At 50.4% G+C, this 15009-nt stretch overlaps 1 protein-coding gene across 1 annotated transcript; it reads right to left on the bottom strand.

Annotated features, from left to right (window-relative positions):
* Positions 1-2894: 2894 nt before the first annotated feature.
* On the bottom strand, positions 2895-14599 carry LOC308358469 (uncharacterized protein; the record flags this gene model as incomplete). The annotated part of the gene is made up of 5 exons (XM_080828646.1): positions 2895-5151; positions 11064-11162; positions 11668-11794; positions 13646-13684; positions 14567-14599. 5 exons carry the CDS (start codon positions 14597-14599, stop codon positions 4055-4057), a joined length of 1395 nt encoding a protein of 464 aa, XP_080684772.1. The 3' UTR covers positions 2895-4054.
* Positions 14600-15009: the final 410 nt, after the last annotated feature.

Here is a 15009-nt window from a genome sequence, read left to right as displayed (position 1 = left end):
TGCAGATATCTTCTCCCATTCTGTCAGTAGCCTTTTTAGTTTTGTTGATTGTTTCTTTTGCTCTGCAGAAGCTTTTTATGTAGTCCCAGTTGTTTATTTTTGCTTTTGTTTTCCTTGTCTTAAGGGACCTACATACAAAAAAAAGTTGCTTTCTCTATATTCTTTGTGTATTAGTGGGTGGTTTTTTTTTTAAGATTTTATTTATTTGTCAGAGAGAGATCACAAGTAGGCAGAGAGGCAGGCAGAGAGAGAGGGGGAAGCAGGCTCCCCACTGAGCAGAGAGCCCAAAGCAGTACTTATCCCAGGACCCTGAGATCATGACCTGAGCTGAAGGCAGAGGCTTAACCCTGAGCCACCCAGTCACGCTGGGTGGTTTTTTTAGTATTTCATTTTAGAGAGCGAGCACTTGAAAGTTGGGGGAGAGAGGGAAAGACTCCTCAAGCACACTCCCTACTGAGCATGGAGCCTGAAGTGGGGCTTGATCCCTGGACCCTGAGACCATGACCTGGAGCTGAAATCAAGTTGGCTGCCCAGCCGACTGAGCCACTCAGGTGTCCCTAACAATTTCTTTTCTTTTTTTTTTTTTTTAAGTAGACTTCACACTCAGCATGGAGCTCAGTGCAGGGCTTGAACTCATAACCCTGAAATGAAGTCCTGGGCTGAGATCAAGAGTTGGACGCTCAACTGAGAGAACCACCCACATACCCCACATATTAGTGGTTTTTGATTTGTGGTTACCATTAGGTTTGTATATAACATCTTCTCCATATAGCAGTCTATATTATTAAGTTGGTGGTCATTTAAGTTTGAAGCCATTCTTTACTCTTCCCCCCTCCATATACACATTTTAGGTGTATGTTGTCATATTTACTAGTTTTGTGTTTCCTACCCTCATACTGTCACTTTTGGTCTTTCCTTTCCAAAGAGTCCCCTTTAATATTTCTTGTGTAACTGGTTTAGTGGTCATGAACTTCTTTAGTTTTTATCTGGGAAACTCTTTATCTCTCCTATTCTGAATGATAGTCCTGCTGGATAGAGTATTCTTGGCTGTAGATTTTTCCCATTCAGCACTTTGAATATATCCTACACACTCCCTTCTGATTTGGAAAGATACTGCTGAAAAATCCCAATAGACTTATGGGGTTGCATTAACTGTCTTCTTTTGTCTTACCACTTTTAAAGTTTTTTGTTGTTGTTTTTTTGGGTTTTTGTTTTTTTCTTTTTAACCACTATATTTTGCCTTTTTAATTATAATATGCCTTGGTATGGATCTGCTTTTGCAGATTTTGTCAGGGGTTCTTTGTGCCTCTTGGATGTGGATATGTTTGTTTCCTCAGATTAGGGAATTTTTTTTTTAAAGATGTTGAGAGATGACAAATGGGGAGGAGAAGGAGAAGCAGGCTCCCCACTGACCAGGCAGCCTCATGCAGGTCTTGATCCCAAGCCCCTGGGATCATGACCTGAGCCAAAAGCAAACACTTAACCGACTGAGCACCCAGGCACCCCAGATTAGGGAATTTCCAGCTATTATCTCTTCCAATAAGTTTTCTCTCTTCTCCTCCTCTTTCCTCTCCTATGAGAACGTTAATACATTTGATGGAGTTACTGAGTCTGTTCTTGTTTTGCATAATTTTTCTTTTGTCCATCTTTATTACTTTCCATTACTCTTCTAGGTCATTCATTCATTCTGCTTTTTCTAGCCTGCTGTTCATTGTATCAGGTGTGTTTCTAATTGCATTTATTGTACTCTTCATCTCATTGTTTTTTTTTTATCACCATGCTAAGGGTCTCAGTGATTATCTTCCTCTCTTTTTGGCCCCTCATGCCTTCCAAGCTAATTGCTACAGGTATTTGTTTTCCTGTGCATTCCCTCTATGGATGTGTGTCTTGATTGTCTCCATCAGCATGATTCCCCACCACATCAGCCATGATCCAGTTCTCTCCCAAACCATGTTGCCACACTTCATACCTTCTTTGATGTGGCCTCTTCTCTTTTGTTGTGGAGTTTGTTCTGCCAGTCTTCAGGTTGATTTCTGGGGTATTTATGATGATCATATTTAGTTGTATTTGTGGGATGAAGCAATCTTACAGTCCCCCTACTCTGCCGCCATCACTCCACCTCCAAAAACTTTTCGTCATGGTTTTGCTGTATCTATGTTCATGTGGACATTGCTCTGTAATTTGTTTCACTATCATCCATATTTAGTGTCATGTAGTATTGTGTTCACTTAATTAGTTGGGAAGTGTTTGAACTTTGTTTTGTAAGGCTTTGTATGCAGTTAGTACTGTTTTAGCTTTAAATATTGTAGGGAAAGTTCCTACATGTTTCAGGGACAAGCCTAAGCTGAGAGTCACAGAGAAAACAGGAAGATAAGCCCTACAACCACAAGGAACTGAAACTGTCCAACAACTTAAATGAGCAGAAAACAGAATCTGTCTTAGAGACTCCAGAAAAGAACACCTCCCCATGAACTCCCTGATTTTAACTTATCGAGACCTGTCCTGTGTAGGACTTCTGACCTACAGTACTATAACAAAGTGTTTAAGACACAGGTTTGTGGTTAATTTGTTAGGATAGCACTACAAAACTAATACATCAGCATTATTCTGTGAGCATTTATTGACTAATTCAAGACTATTTTCTAGGCTCATGTACTTTCCTGCACCAACATGGAAACAGCCTCTAAGGAGTTCTGGTTCCTTTTACTGAAAACCTGTATCAGTAACTGGGTATGCTCACATCTACTAGAACGCCACTGCTTTCTAGGCTCTTTCAGAAGAGCTAGGGGATATGTACACACATAAGTATTGCTACATACACTGAAAATCTTTAAGTACATTTAAATCCACAAAGATTTCACAAGCTTGGATAAGGACTCATAAGACGCCAGCATACTCCGATTAAGCTTTAATTTACAAGCAAAGTTATAGTACCATAAGAGAAAAAGAATGTATTACCAAACGTGCAGCTGCTAACAAATAAAGAAATTGAAATTTATGAAAATTAATAAATTCTGCCCTAGGAAAGAGACTGTTAAGAACTGAAAATTTTTTAAAAAGGAAAAAAAAAAGAGGAAAGAAACTCAAAGGCATAGACTGTGAGAAAACACTGGTAAAGCATATAAGGTTCCAAATAAGGAACCTCTATGTAGATTATATTAAATCACAAAACAATAAGAAATTGACCAATTTTTCTAAAAGGAAGCAAAAAACATGAAAAGATAATTCACTACAGATGTATGGGTGGCAGGTTAAGCAGAGACGGATGCTCAACACTGAGTCATTAGAGAGACAGGTCACAGCCACAAACTTACTAGAATGGCTGGAGTGAACAGCCCATGTCTTACATACAAGGATCAGCAACGATGTGAAGAAACTGGAAATCTAACCCTCTGGAAGGAAATATGAAATGGCATAACCATCTAGAACACAAGTTGGCAAGTTCTCATAAAGTTAAATATTTAGATCCACTTCCTGCATGACATTGCGTGAGGACCTTTGCAGGCCTGCTTCCCATCAAAACTGGGGAAAATGATAAAACACAACTTAAAAGTCTCTGGAAATGGAAATATAGTGAATGAGGAAGCACTTCCTCAAGAACATCTAATATTCAGTAAGAACAGCAAGAGCCAGTCACATTGAGCTCAGACCATTCCCTCTCTCCCCACTCCAGTGACAGAGGTGGCCACTCCATCCAGACTAGTAGGGCCAAGAACACGGGGCTCCCTCTCCTTGGAGCTTCCAGGCAGAGAATTCTCTTCTCAGGAGGCAGTATGTCAGGATGTTTGGATGAACAATGTTCAGCTGCTGGCGCCCTCGTAAGGGCTACTTCCAGAGCTGCTCTCCGTTTTGTTAGGTTGACAAGGAGCCTGCGTGTGTACTGCACTCCTAAGGTCTCTCTCCAGTCTGAACATTCTGGTGCTCAACAAGATTAAGCCTTTGGCTGAAGCCTTTCTTCCCATTTACTGTATACATTGGGCTTATCTGGACTGTGAAGTTTCTGTTGCTGAATCAGAGCCGACCCTGGTTAAAGGCTTGTCCACATGAGCTGTATTCAAGACTTTCCTCCACCATGAACTTTCTGGTGTTGGAGGAGGTTGAAACGCTGGCTAAATGATTTCCCACAATTGTTGCACTCATAAGGCATTTCTCCAGTGTGAATCCTCCGATGTTTAACAAGGCTGGAGCTGTGGCGAAAAAATTTCCCACATTCCCTGCACTCATAAGGTCTTGCTCCAGTGTGAACCCTCTGATGTTTAACAAGGCTGGAATTCTCGCTGAAGAATCTTCCACATTCGTCGCATTTAAAAGGCTTTTCTCCAGTGTGAACTTTCCGATGTTGCATGAGGCTAGAGCTTTGGCTAAAAAACTTCCCACATTCACTGCACTCATAAGGCCTTTCTCCAGTGTGAACCCTCCAGTGATTAATAAGGCTTGACTTGTGGCTATAGAATTTCCCACATTCACTGCACTTATAAGGCCTTTCTCCAGTGTGAACTCTCTGATGTTTCATGAGGCTTGAGTTAAAGCTAAAAAATTTCCCACATTCACTGCACTCATAAGGCCTCACTCCAGTGTGAATCCTGTGATGCTGAACAAGTGTGGAATTATGCCTGAAGGCTTTCCCACATTCACTACACGTAAAAGGCTTTTCTCCAGTGTGAACTCTCTGGTGTTGAATGAGGTCAGCATTGCGGCTAAAGGATTTCCCACATTCACTACACCCATAAGGCCTTTCTCCAGTGTGAACTATTTGATGTATAAAAAGGTTTGATTTATGGCTAAATAATTTCCCACATTCGCTGCATTCATAAGGCTTTTCTCCAGTGTGTAGTCTCTGGTGCTGAACGAGTAAGTATTTCTGACCAAAGGCTTTCCCACATTCGCTGCATTTGTAATGCCTTTTCCCAGGGTGAAAGGCCTCCCCACTTTTGGTGCTCCCTTGTGGCTCCCCTCCGCCACAGGTCACCTGATGGTTGAGAAAACCAGAACTAACTGGGAAGTCCGTTCCACCCTCCACACGCTCTTCTGTTCTCAGAGGTTTCTCTCCACAGTGCAGCCTCTGGTGTTGAAGTTTTGCTCTGAGCACCCCTTCTATACAAACACTCTGTTCCCGAGGGGCTTCCTTGGCCTCCGCTCTACGCCGCCAACCTGAAAGCAAAGAGATGATGATGAAGTGTCTGCAGACGTCAGTGGGAGGGCACAGCGTGCTTACAGATGTCTCACACACCCAGGGAACAGTCCGTCATGGTGCTGGCAGAATCAGGCCCGCGGTTCAGAGTGAGGAAGGGCCCGCTGTGCCGCGCCGGACCTGGCAAGCTCGTGGGTTGGTGGGAGGCCTCAGGAGCAGTGAGGACACCAGGACAGAGTGCAGCTCAGGGAGGAGAGGCTGGGTCTCCAACACACTCCTCTGCAAATGGCCTTCCGCAAGGCTACTGATGACCCGGGGAGACAGTGCAGGAGGGTGTGGGCAGGCCCAGAAGACAAGCAAATGCAACCAAATAGCTGGTGTTCAGGGACTATTAAGGATACGTGCACACACCTCATGACACATTCTCTGAAAGCCTGTATTACGACCCTGAAAACGTCATATTCTGCTGCCTCAACCTCCCCACAGACAGGCCATGAACTCTGCGACCTCATACACTAGTGTGATGTGGGCCCCTGCCACAAGTCCTCCTTCCTACCCTCCCCCTCGACCGAGACCTAGCCCTGTTCACACGCACCAGCGAAATCCCCTCACTCCTTTTCTTGTGCAGCCCACCCTGACTCCCCATGAGGGTGATTGCCACAGGTCCTCTCTCCTTCTCCCTGGCCTGGCTGGGCCCGTTCCCTTGGGACTCCCTCCCAGGTGACCCTCCTTCCCAGTATGCAGTGACTGTCTCTCCAAGACCTTTGAGTATAATAAATTCTGTTATTCCTGCTCCTCTCCTGTTGTGGTTGCTCCTATTTTCACAAGAGAATACAAAATGACTTACATAGCCAACAGGATGGTCTGTGATGCCAATCACTCACAAGTGAGGGAAGATTTAGCAAATGCCCCTTAACTGCTTGGCTTACTAACAGGCTGTCTACTGTCTGGAAAGGCTGGGTGTCGTCCTGGCCTTCCTGTGCGCTGCTCTGGGCTGCTCTGTGTGGCCTCTCTCAGGCACCGCCAAGGCTTTCCACCCTAAACTGGGGCGCTCGTTCCCCTAAAATACCCTGAGACTTCACTTCTGGCCAGCCCCGACTCAGCAGGGTGCTGGTGAGGAGAGGGAGTGTTCTCCTAGTGCTCATGTACGGGACAGACTGGTAGCACTGGGTAAAAACATTATGAAGGCTCCCCTGGAATCAAGCGTGAGCGTGGAAGGGTAGCCTCCTTGCAGCCACCGAAGAAACACTGCACATCGGTTGTTGGCTATTAGCTGATCTGTCAGCAGAGGAGGGCTGGGTAGCCCTCAGAAGAGAGAACTCCTGTGGACTCGTGGCACCAGAACTGGGAGGTTTCTCGTGTTCCCATTCTAGTCCATGTTGCCCCTCGATCATAAGCGGGGATGTGGCATCTCAGTCCGGAAGTCTGCCATGGCACCCTGAGAGGGTCGGTGCTGCTGGTGACCCCTGCACTGTGTGTGTCGCTGCTGGGGCTCTTTGCCTCCCAAGCCCGTGGACATCAACGGGTCCCACCCCTGGAGATAAATGGCTCAAGTTCTTATGGCCCAGGATCCCAGCATTTCATTCTAGCACCTCTCAATAACCAGACGAAGTTAGCCAATAATTCAAGAAAGGTAAACACCTTCAAAACCCTTCTGGGTTCTGCTTCATGCCACTGCCTATCAACTTGCCAACTCTGCTCCCAAGGTCCGAGACCGATCCCAAAAGGACATCCGGCCACCACAGCTCTTCTCAACAGTCCAGTCCGGCTGAGGTCACCCTAAGCCATGGGCCACAGGAAGGAAGCACCCCATGTCTTTCCAGACCCAGCAGGTCAAGAACACAGATCACAAGGAATTAGAAACTAAAACAAGTGACTTCAGAAGACTGGAAATCCAAACTACTCTGAAAGCTTTTATGCAAAGAGGTGGGGGAAAGGCGCTCCCTGGTTACCAGGAGCGCTTAGTACGGCCCTGCAGCTCCTGCTCACAGGCGGCCGCGGGGACGAGGCAGGTGCCGGCGTTACTGAAGAGCGTGAGATACATAATTAAAGATCCTCTGGCCCGGGGGCGCCTGGATGGCTCAGTGGGTTAAAGCCTCTGCCTTCGGCTCAGGTCATGATCTCAGGGTCCTGGGATCGAGCCCCGCCTCGGGCTCTCTGCTCAGCAGGGAGCCTGCTTCCCCCCCTCTCTCTCTGCCTGCCTCTCTGCCTACTTGCGATCTCTCTCTCTCTCTGTCAAATAAATAAATAAAATCTTAAAAAAAAAAAAATCCTCTGGCCCGACAAGTTTGAATCTCACATGGCATTTTGGGCTGAAGTCACCCAAGGAGGATAGAAGACATCCCAAAGGCCAGGGCAGGGGTGACAGAGGCCACAACTTTTGATGCGATTAGAAAAGCCCAGGTGAGGAATCTGAAAGTTCTACCAGGCCTCAGGATTCAGAAGTCCTGCCTTTACCGACTGGGATTTTCACGGCCTGGAGACAGGAAGCCCTCACGCTCCTCCACAGAAAGGAGGCCGGTTCGGCGGGTCTGTCGGTACTCCGAACAAACCCCGAGTGTGTGTTCGATCCAGGGGAGGCCCCTTTGTCAGAGTCTAGGAGTTGTTCTTGTAGGTGCCCTTCCGAACAGAGGGCGGCGCTGCTTAATCTCACCGACAGTCTCACACCACACAGGACGGAACTGATTTCCCGACAGGCCGTGAGGGCTCCCCCTGACTGACACAGTCTGGCTCACCACATGGGCCTCCCGGTGTGCAGGTACGCTGCCCCCACTTATGCGACTTAGTCTGCTCCTTCTTTCCCAACTTGCTGACACCCCTACTGCCTCTGGGGGACTCACGGACAACTGAGAGACCCCACGAACTAACTACTAGGCAAGCCACCCCCAAATTACAACTACAGGAACTGTTAGAAGAGCGTCACCCTTTATTACCCACAGGTCTGGTGGCTCAGGGAGCCACTCCTCTGGAGCCACCCAAGGATGCTTCCAGCTCCAAAATCAGCAACCGCCAAGGCCAAGCCGGTGAGGTTCAGCTAGTCCTCAGGCCCCGTCATACCACCCAAGGGCAATCAACCACATACAACTCAACTAATTCCCTGGAACTCTTAGACATCTCCTAACTTTGTGGGCTACAAGAGCCCAAGTCACCAACATTCCAAGCAACCCATTCAGACTTAAAGGAGGTACCCCTCTCAACTACTGGGTAATGCCACTAAAACCACTTACGCCAAAGAAACCGCACTCAATGTCAACATTGCAACGGTCCTTCTTAATTGGCTGCCTGTCCCCGGGACCCCTAACGCTTTGCATTTTCCTGTTATAGACAGAGGTGCCACAAACAAAGCTGGAATGAGCCAAGGTCCCTGGCGCTACCAGTCAGAATCACCAAATGGAAACCTCTGGGGCTGCCCCTGCTGCTGAAGGTAGGAAACACACCACAGTATCACCTGAAACAAGGGACTGCTGGCTTTCAGAGTGCTGTTCAAGATCTACTAAATGAAGGGGCGATGATTCTCATAATTTCTTTCAGTGATCCTATCTGGCCAGTTTTCAAGGTTTCTACCAACAGTGCCACTTAACTATTGATTATCAAAACCCCAAAGCTTAAGTTCTTCCCATCAAGGCTCTAATACCTAACATAATTGAATTAACTGAAGATATCCAAAGGGTGCCCAGTGACAACTTTGCTGTGGCGGATCTGGGCAACATATTTTATTCAGTGCCTATTACCAGTCACAGCCCCCGTTCACCTCTACCTTTCAAGGAACCCAACATACATTTACTGAATTGTCCATGAGTAATTTTTTAAGATTTTATTTATTCATTTGACAGAGAGAGATCATAAGTAGGCAGAGAGGCAGGCAGACAGAGAGGGGGAAGCAGGCTCCCTGCTGAGCAGAGACCCCCCCCCCACACCTTGCAGGGCTCGATCCCAGGACCCTGAGATTATGACCTGAGCCGAAGGCAGAGGCTTAACCCACTGAGACACCCAGGTGCCCCGTCCATGAGTAATTTAAACAGCCCAATTACTGCCCACAATCGGTACTGTCAGGACCCAAAAAGGGTCCCCCCAAAGCACCTTGTCTGCTTACACCACCTGCCTTTGTTCCCAACGTACTCACACAGGATGGCTGCAAATTATAATCAAGTCATCCCCACGGGCTTCTTGCTTGTGCCCCCGAGCCAGCTGCACTTGACAGTTCCCCATGTTAGGTCTCTTGGCCTCCTCATGCTAACTACCTCACAGGCACATTATGCTGTAAATAACAGCACCTCAGGGGCACCTGGGTGGCTCAGTCCGTTAAGCATCTGACTTCTGGTTTCGGCTCAGGTCATGATCTCGGAGTCATGGAATCAAGCCCGGTGTCAGGTTCCACGCTCAGCGCAGAGTCTGCCTAAGATCGTCTCCCTTTCCGCCACTCGCGTACTCTCTCTTTCCAACAAATCAGTAAATCAGTAACAGTACCTCTGGGTTCTACTGCGGCCCAAACTCATGGGTATAGCGCTTTATATACTCTCCCCTGCTGACGCCCAGTGAGTGCACGCACCAGCGTGCAGCGGGTACCCTGAGGAGCCCCACGGTTCTTTATCCGCTGGGTTCTTCCCCTTGGCTATCACACCAGGCAAAACAGGCAGTTTTTATTCCCATCTTATCAGGACCCACCATACCACAGGAGACGCCAGAGCAGGCTTTGTGTCCGACGACATCACATCATGACTGCCAACCAGCACCTCTTGGCAGCCCGCTCAAGACCATGGACAAAGGCTGCTAAATATTGTCCCTTATGCAACAAGCATGCAAATCTCTAAGTCCAGATGGTCATGGGTAACAGACCAGCTTAACTGTTTACTAGCCGGGAGAAGAGTGTTAGAGCTATTCGGGGTACCTCCTGCTGTATGTAAATCAGTAATTCCAGACAGTTAGAAGCAAAGCTATGAAGATTGGCCAAGAAGTAAAAAATCTTTCATAATATACCAAAACCTTCCAGTAGATTCCCTTAAGCCAAGAGGTACATGAACTGTTCCCTTGGCTTTCTCCCCACTAAACGCAGGCCTGCCTGTGGCCCGGGTTTCAAGCCCCCATCATAGGCCTACTAGGACTCCTCTCAGTTGTCACCTAAGTCAAAGTTTGCCTTTGATGGGTAGACCTAGCTATTCCAGTCACCTTTAACGTCCCTACAACCCAGGTGGCAAGCAGTAGCCGTCACAGTCAGTACTGGTAACGATGTTGAGACATCACAGCACTCGTTGTATTGTAACCTTTTAAATTTCATATTTTCCTGTTGCCTCAACATCCCCACAAACAGGCTGTGAGCACCCCGCCCAGGTGACCAGCCTAACCAAGTGATAAGGCTGATTCCTGTCACAAGTCCCCCTTCTTGCCCCCTCCTGTGACCTAGTGACACTCAGATGTTCCAAATGAAATCCACTCACACCGAATCTTGTGTACCCCCCACCCCAGACCCCCAGGAAAGGCACATGCTCATAGGTCCTCACTCACTCTCCGCCTCCCCCTGCCTGCCTGAGCCCACTCCCTGGGTGCTCCCTCTCCTGGGAACCACTCCCCACGCTCACCCCCAGCATGTCATGACTGTCTCTCTAGACCTGCTGAGCAAAATAAGCTTTGTTTCTCCTGAGCTGCTCCTGTGTCTCCTCTTGTGGCCGTGCCTGACTGACCATCTCACGAAGAATACAAAGGAAGGCCACTGTCGGGGAGCACGGCAGAGGGAGCAGTAGGAAGGCTAGAGAGGTGGGGGACAGCCCTGGGTCAGAAATCAGAGTAGACACAGTAAGTGCGCAACTGAGAAAAGATGGAAATTAGCCATGGACCGTGCCTTGGCACCAAATCATCAGGGCCCAGCAGAAGGGTTCCTGGTGGGTCCTGAGCCCGCCCCCGAGTTCACACCCGCCCAGCTCCGCCCTCCAAGTACCTCTCGGCGCGGCTGCAGGCAGGACTGCACAGGGAGGCACAAAGGGTTCTCTCCACCGCTCCACCTGGGTGACTGCACGAGCGCTGGAAGATGCAAGTCCTGAGGGAGACAGAACACAGGCGGGCCCAAGTGACCACCCCACGGCAGCCCGCAGGAAAGAAAACCAAGTATGACAGGAGAGAGTGGAGGAGACTCTTGCGAGAACAACCCAGGGAGGCAGTTGCCATGTCGGCGCCTCAACTGCTGGGACAGGCACGTCCTGTCTGTCAGCCAGAGGAAGAGAGCAGAGCCCAGGGCACGGAGCTGCTGGGGATCTTTACGGCATCCCCAGGCCACAGGGAGGCCAACAGGCTGTGATCCGCTAGGCTGACGGTAAGACTCCTAATCCCCAAATCCAAATGCGGCTTTGGGGCAGCAAGTACTGAGGCCGCTCAAGAAGAGGAGGGGTGGTGCACGCAGCCCAGGCTATCGCGGCACCTACTCCCACGCACAGGGCAGGAAGAAACGCCCACGGTCCGGCCCTGGGAAGGCGAGACCTGCCCCGAGGGAAAGGGGAAAAGCAGAGCCCAGCCCAGGATGCTGCAAAGGGTTGTGAGGACCTTACCCAGAGAGGCCATCAGTGCAAAGTTCTCCAGCATCACATCACGGTACAGGAGTCTCTGGGCTTCATCAAGGAGCCCCCACTCCTCCCAAGAGAAGTGGACAGCCACATCCTCAAAGGTCACGTGGTCCTGTCAAGACAGGAAGGTTGAGCTCATGTGTGGCTTCCTTTCCCAGGACTCTAGGCACCCTCACAAGCGTCCACCCTCCTCCAGAGGTCCCCACCTTAGAGGAGATACCAAGCTGCTTGCTCCTCACTGTCCCAAGAGGCCCTGTGTTCAGCCGTCAGCAACAACAGGTGCGCCATCTGAGCTCTGGGCCTGCCAGATAATTGACCTGGGGTCTCCTAGACTGTGCTGTCCAAACACAACTAACTTTGGGCCACTGTTCTCCCTTTAGCTCCCAGTAAAAGAGCCTGGAGCCATCAGTTTACACTCCCACCCAACATGCACATTGCTGTACCACACCTCCCTTCACTGCCACCAGCACCCCCTACCCCACATCCTGCATCTCCCTGGCCTCACCACACGCTAGTGTGGCACATGCCAACCAGAGGGTGCTTGGAAAATGTAATCAGAATCCCATTCTGTCCCAGAATTCCAATGACCCCGACTGCCAGAGGCAACCCCTCAGCCTGCTTCCAAGGCCTTCCTGCGTGGCCCATATCCTTGCTTCATCCTCAGCCACCAGGAACTACACAGAGATCTCAGGCACCCTTGGACCTCTTCCACTTCTGTGTTGCAAAGGTGTCCCCTCACCTGTCAGTTTCCTCTGATGCTTATCCGAAGCCCAAGCCCACTCGTCTCTCCAGGGAGGCCTACAATTGTCCCAGAGGATCCCATTTTCTCTTGAGCTAATCCCCTGGTCCCAGCAAGGGTCAGAACAAGAGCCTGGGAATCCCAGAGCTGAATGAATAAGCAGTGGCACCACCCTCGCTGTCACCTCGCTGCTTTGTCTCTGTATCTATCTCATGTCTGTTGGCCCCGCCAGACCCTCTTCATGCCTACATCCTGACCATAGGGACACTCTTCTCCCTCCTGGGTCTTTGTGAAGCCCACTACCCCAATCCAGGTGTCCAGCAAGAGACTCAGTCCTCAGCCCCACACTCTCCTCCTTGTCACCTGAAGATGCCCCACCAAATCTGACCCCCGGCTCCGTCCCAGTCCACACACTATCCATACTCGGGGTGTCTCCAATCTGACCTCTTCACCTCAACTCCACACTCATGTGGCCAGATGCCCACTTGACACATACACTGTGTGTCTCTGAAGCATCAGTTCAACACAGCCCCAACCTGGCTCCCACGGAAAATGACTCTTACCACCAACTCTGACGTGGTGGTACTTGCCTGCTTCTAGCTACTACGGCCAAACGTCTCTGAGTCACTGCTCCTTCCACTTCTCTCTCCCACCCTCCACATCAAAGAGTCTGCTTGCACCTACTGAAAAAACAGACACAGATTCCCCCACATCCCACCTCCACAGCCACCCCTAACACTCACTCGGACAACCGCAGCCGCCTCCGCCCCCCAGTTTGCTCTCTGCTCGGCAGCGGGAGCAGCTCATTAAGTCTGGACCTGTCACTTCCCTCTTCTGCTCCAAACCTTCCCTGGCTCCCACCACTCCAGAACAGAGGCCTAGCTCCTGGTTTCCATCAGGTCTTATTTCTGTCTCCTACTGCTTCCACCAGACATGATGCACCTAAGGTTGTGTGAGCATTCCCGGCCCAGCCTCACCTCCAGCATTTTCTAACATTCATCACCGTGAACGTAAGGTCTTACAAATGTCATGCCACTGGTTGCCAGAAGTGGGAACCAATCCCTGTAATTTCTGGTCGGGACTCAGGCCCCTGACCTTAGTGATCATCTTCCAGGGATCTGGGATGGAAGAGTAGAGACAAGGGCAGGCGAAGAGTCACGGAACCCTGCAGCCCACGCAGGTGGGAACCGAACAGGATGAGGATTTGGGATACCCCCTACTTACCTCTGCATGGTCTGGAAGCAAATCTGCAGCAACAGGAACCTACAGAAAAGCAAAGCCATGAGAAGCAGGCAACAGTGTTGGGCCACAAACACCCACCCGAGCCCATCACATCATCCGGGCCTCGTCCTCAGGGATGCCCATTCCCAGCTGTGTAACTTAGGGTAAACATTCGACCACCGTGTGCCTCAGTGTTGTCTTCTATAAGATGGGGATAATAGTGGTGCCCACCCTGTGGGGCCATTACTGGAACTGAATTCTTTCCTAAGTAGTGACTCTTGTTGTCCTCATAACACCTTTGTCAATATTTTCAGTGCAAATAAACGGATAGGTATTGACAATGTGTTTTGCACATGCCTTTTAACTAAAACAATGTGACATTTATATGAAGGAAGTGTTTATTTAAACATTAACTGGTAGGGGCACCTGGGTGGCTCAGTCAGCCTTCGGCTCAGGTCATGATCCCCAGCCCCACATCGGGTTCCCTGCTCTGATAGATCTATCAGTCCGCCCTCCAAGCCGGGTCACAGCTCTCCAGCAGTCCGTTGTATGGGCTTCCTCCACCCTCCTTACCCCATCCCTGTGTTCCCCAAAAAGCCTCTGAAAACTTTGAGCAACAGATGGGAGTCATTTCTCTGTTCACAACCCTCCGTGGCCATCAGCGCCCTCGGAACGGAGGCCCGGCCGCTCGCGCTGCCTTTCCACTGTGACCGCCCCCTCTCAGGTTGTTCCGAGGACACGAGGGAGTCCCCAGCTTTAAGACTCTAGCTCGGGCCCCGTCCCTGTGCCTGTAACCTCCCCACGCCCCATCACACTGGCCGACAGAAATGCGGCCGCGGACACGAGCGCCTCACCGTCCCGGACCCAGGGGGCCGCTCCCTCGGGGCTCAGCTTGCGGGGGGCGAGCCCGGTGTCAGCGCCTACCTGAGCCAGGTCCCTCCGCGCGGCCGCTGCCATCGGACTCTGTGGGCGGACACCGGGAGGAGGACCGGCCCGCGCGACACCGATCCCTCGCCGCTGCCGTACCTCAGGCCCGCCTCCTCTCGCGGCTCCCCGCTCCCGCCACCCCAGCCCCAGGCAGCCTCCCCGAACCTCAGATCAGAGAGAACGGCCCCCAGGCACCCCAAAACGCCCGCCTCTGCGGCCGCGCCAGAAGTCCCGCCCAGCGCGTTCCGCCGCGAGGGAACGACCGCTTTCATTGGCTGAGCGCGGGGCGCAGCGACTTTCGGGTAATGTAGTTTCCACAGGGCCCAACGTGATGGATGGGGGCGAACTGGCAGAGACACCGGGCGGGAGAGACCTGGGTCAAGAGCTGTCCCAGACTCTCCTCCAGAGACTGTCCTACATGTAGATGTCCCTGGATTCCG

The sequence above is a fragment of the Martes martes genome (assembly GCF_963455335.1).
Source record: "Martes martes genome assembly, chromosome: 17".
Taxonomy (NCBI): domain Eukaryota; kingdom Metazoa; phylum Chordata; class Mammalia; order Carnivora; family Mustelidae; genus Martes; species Martes martes.
Note: the sequence above shows the minus strand (reverse complement) of the source record. Positions and strands in the feature narration are given on the sequence as shown.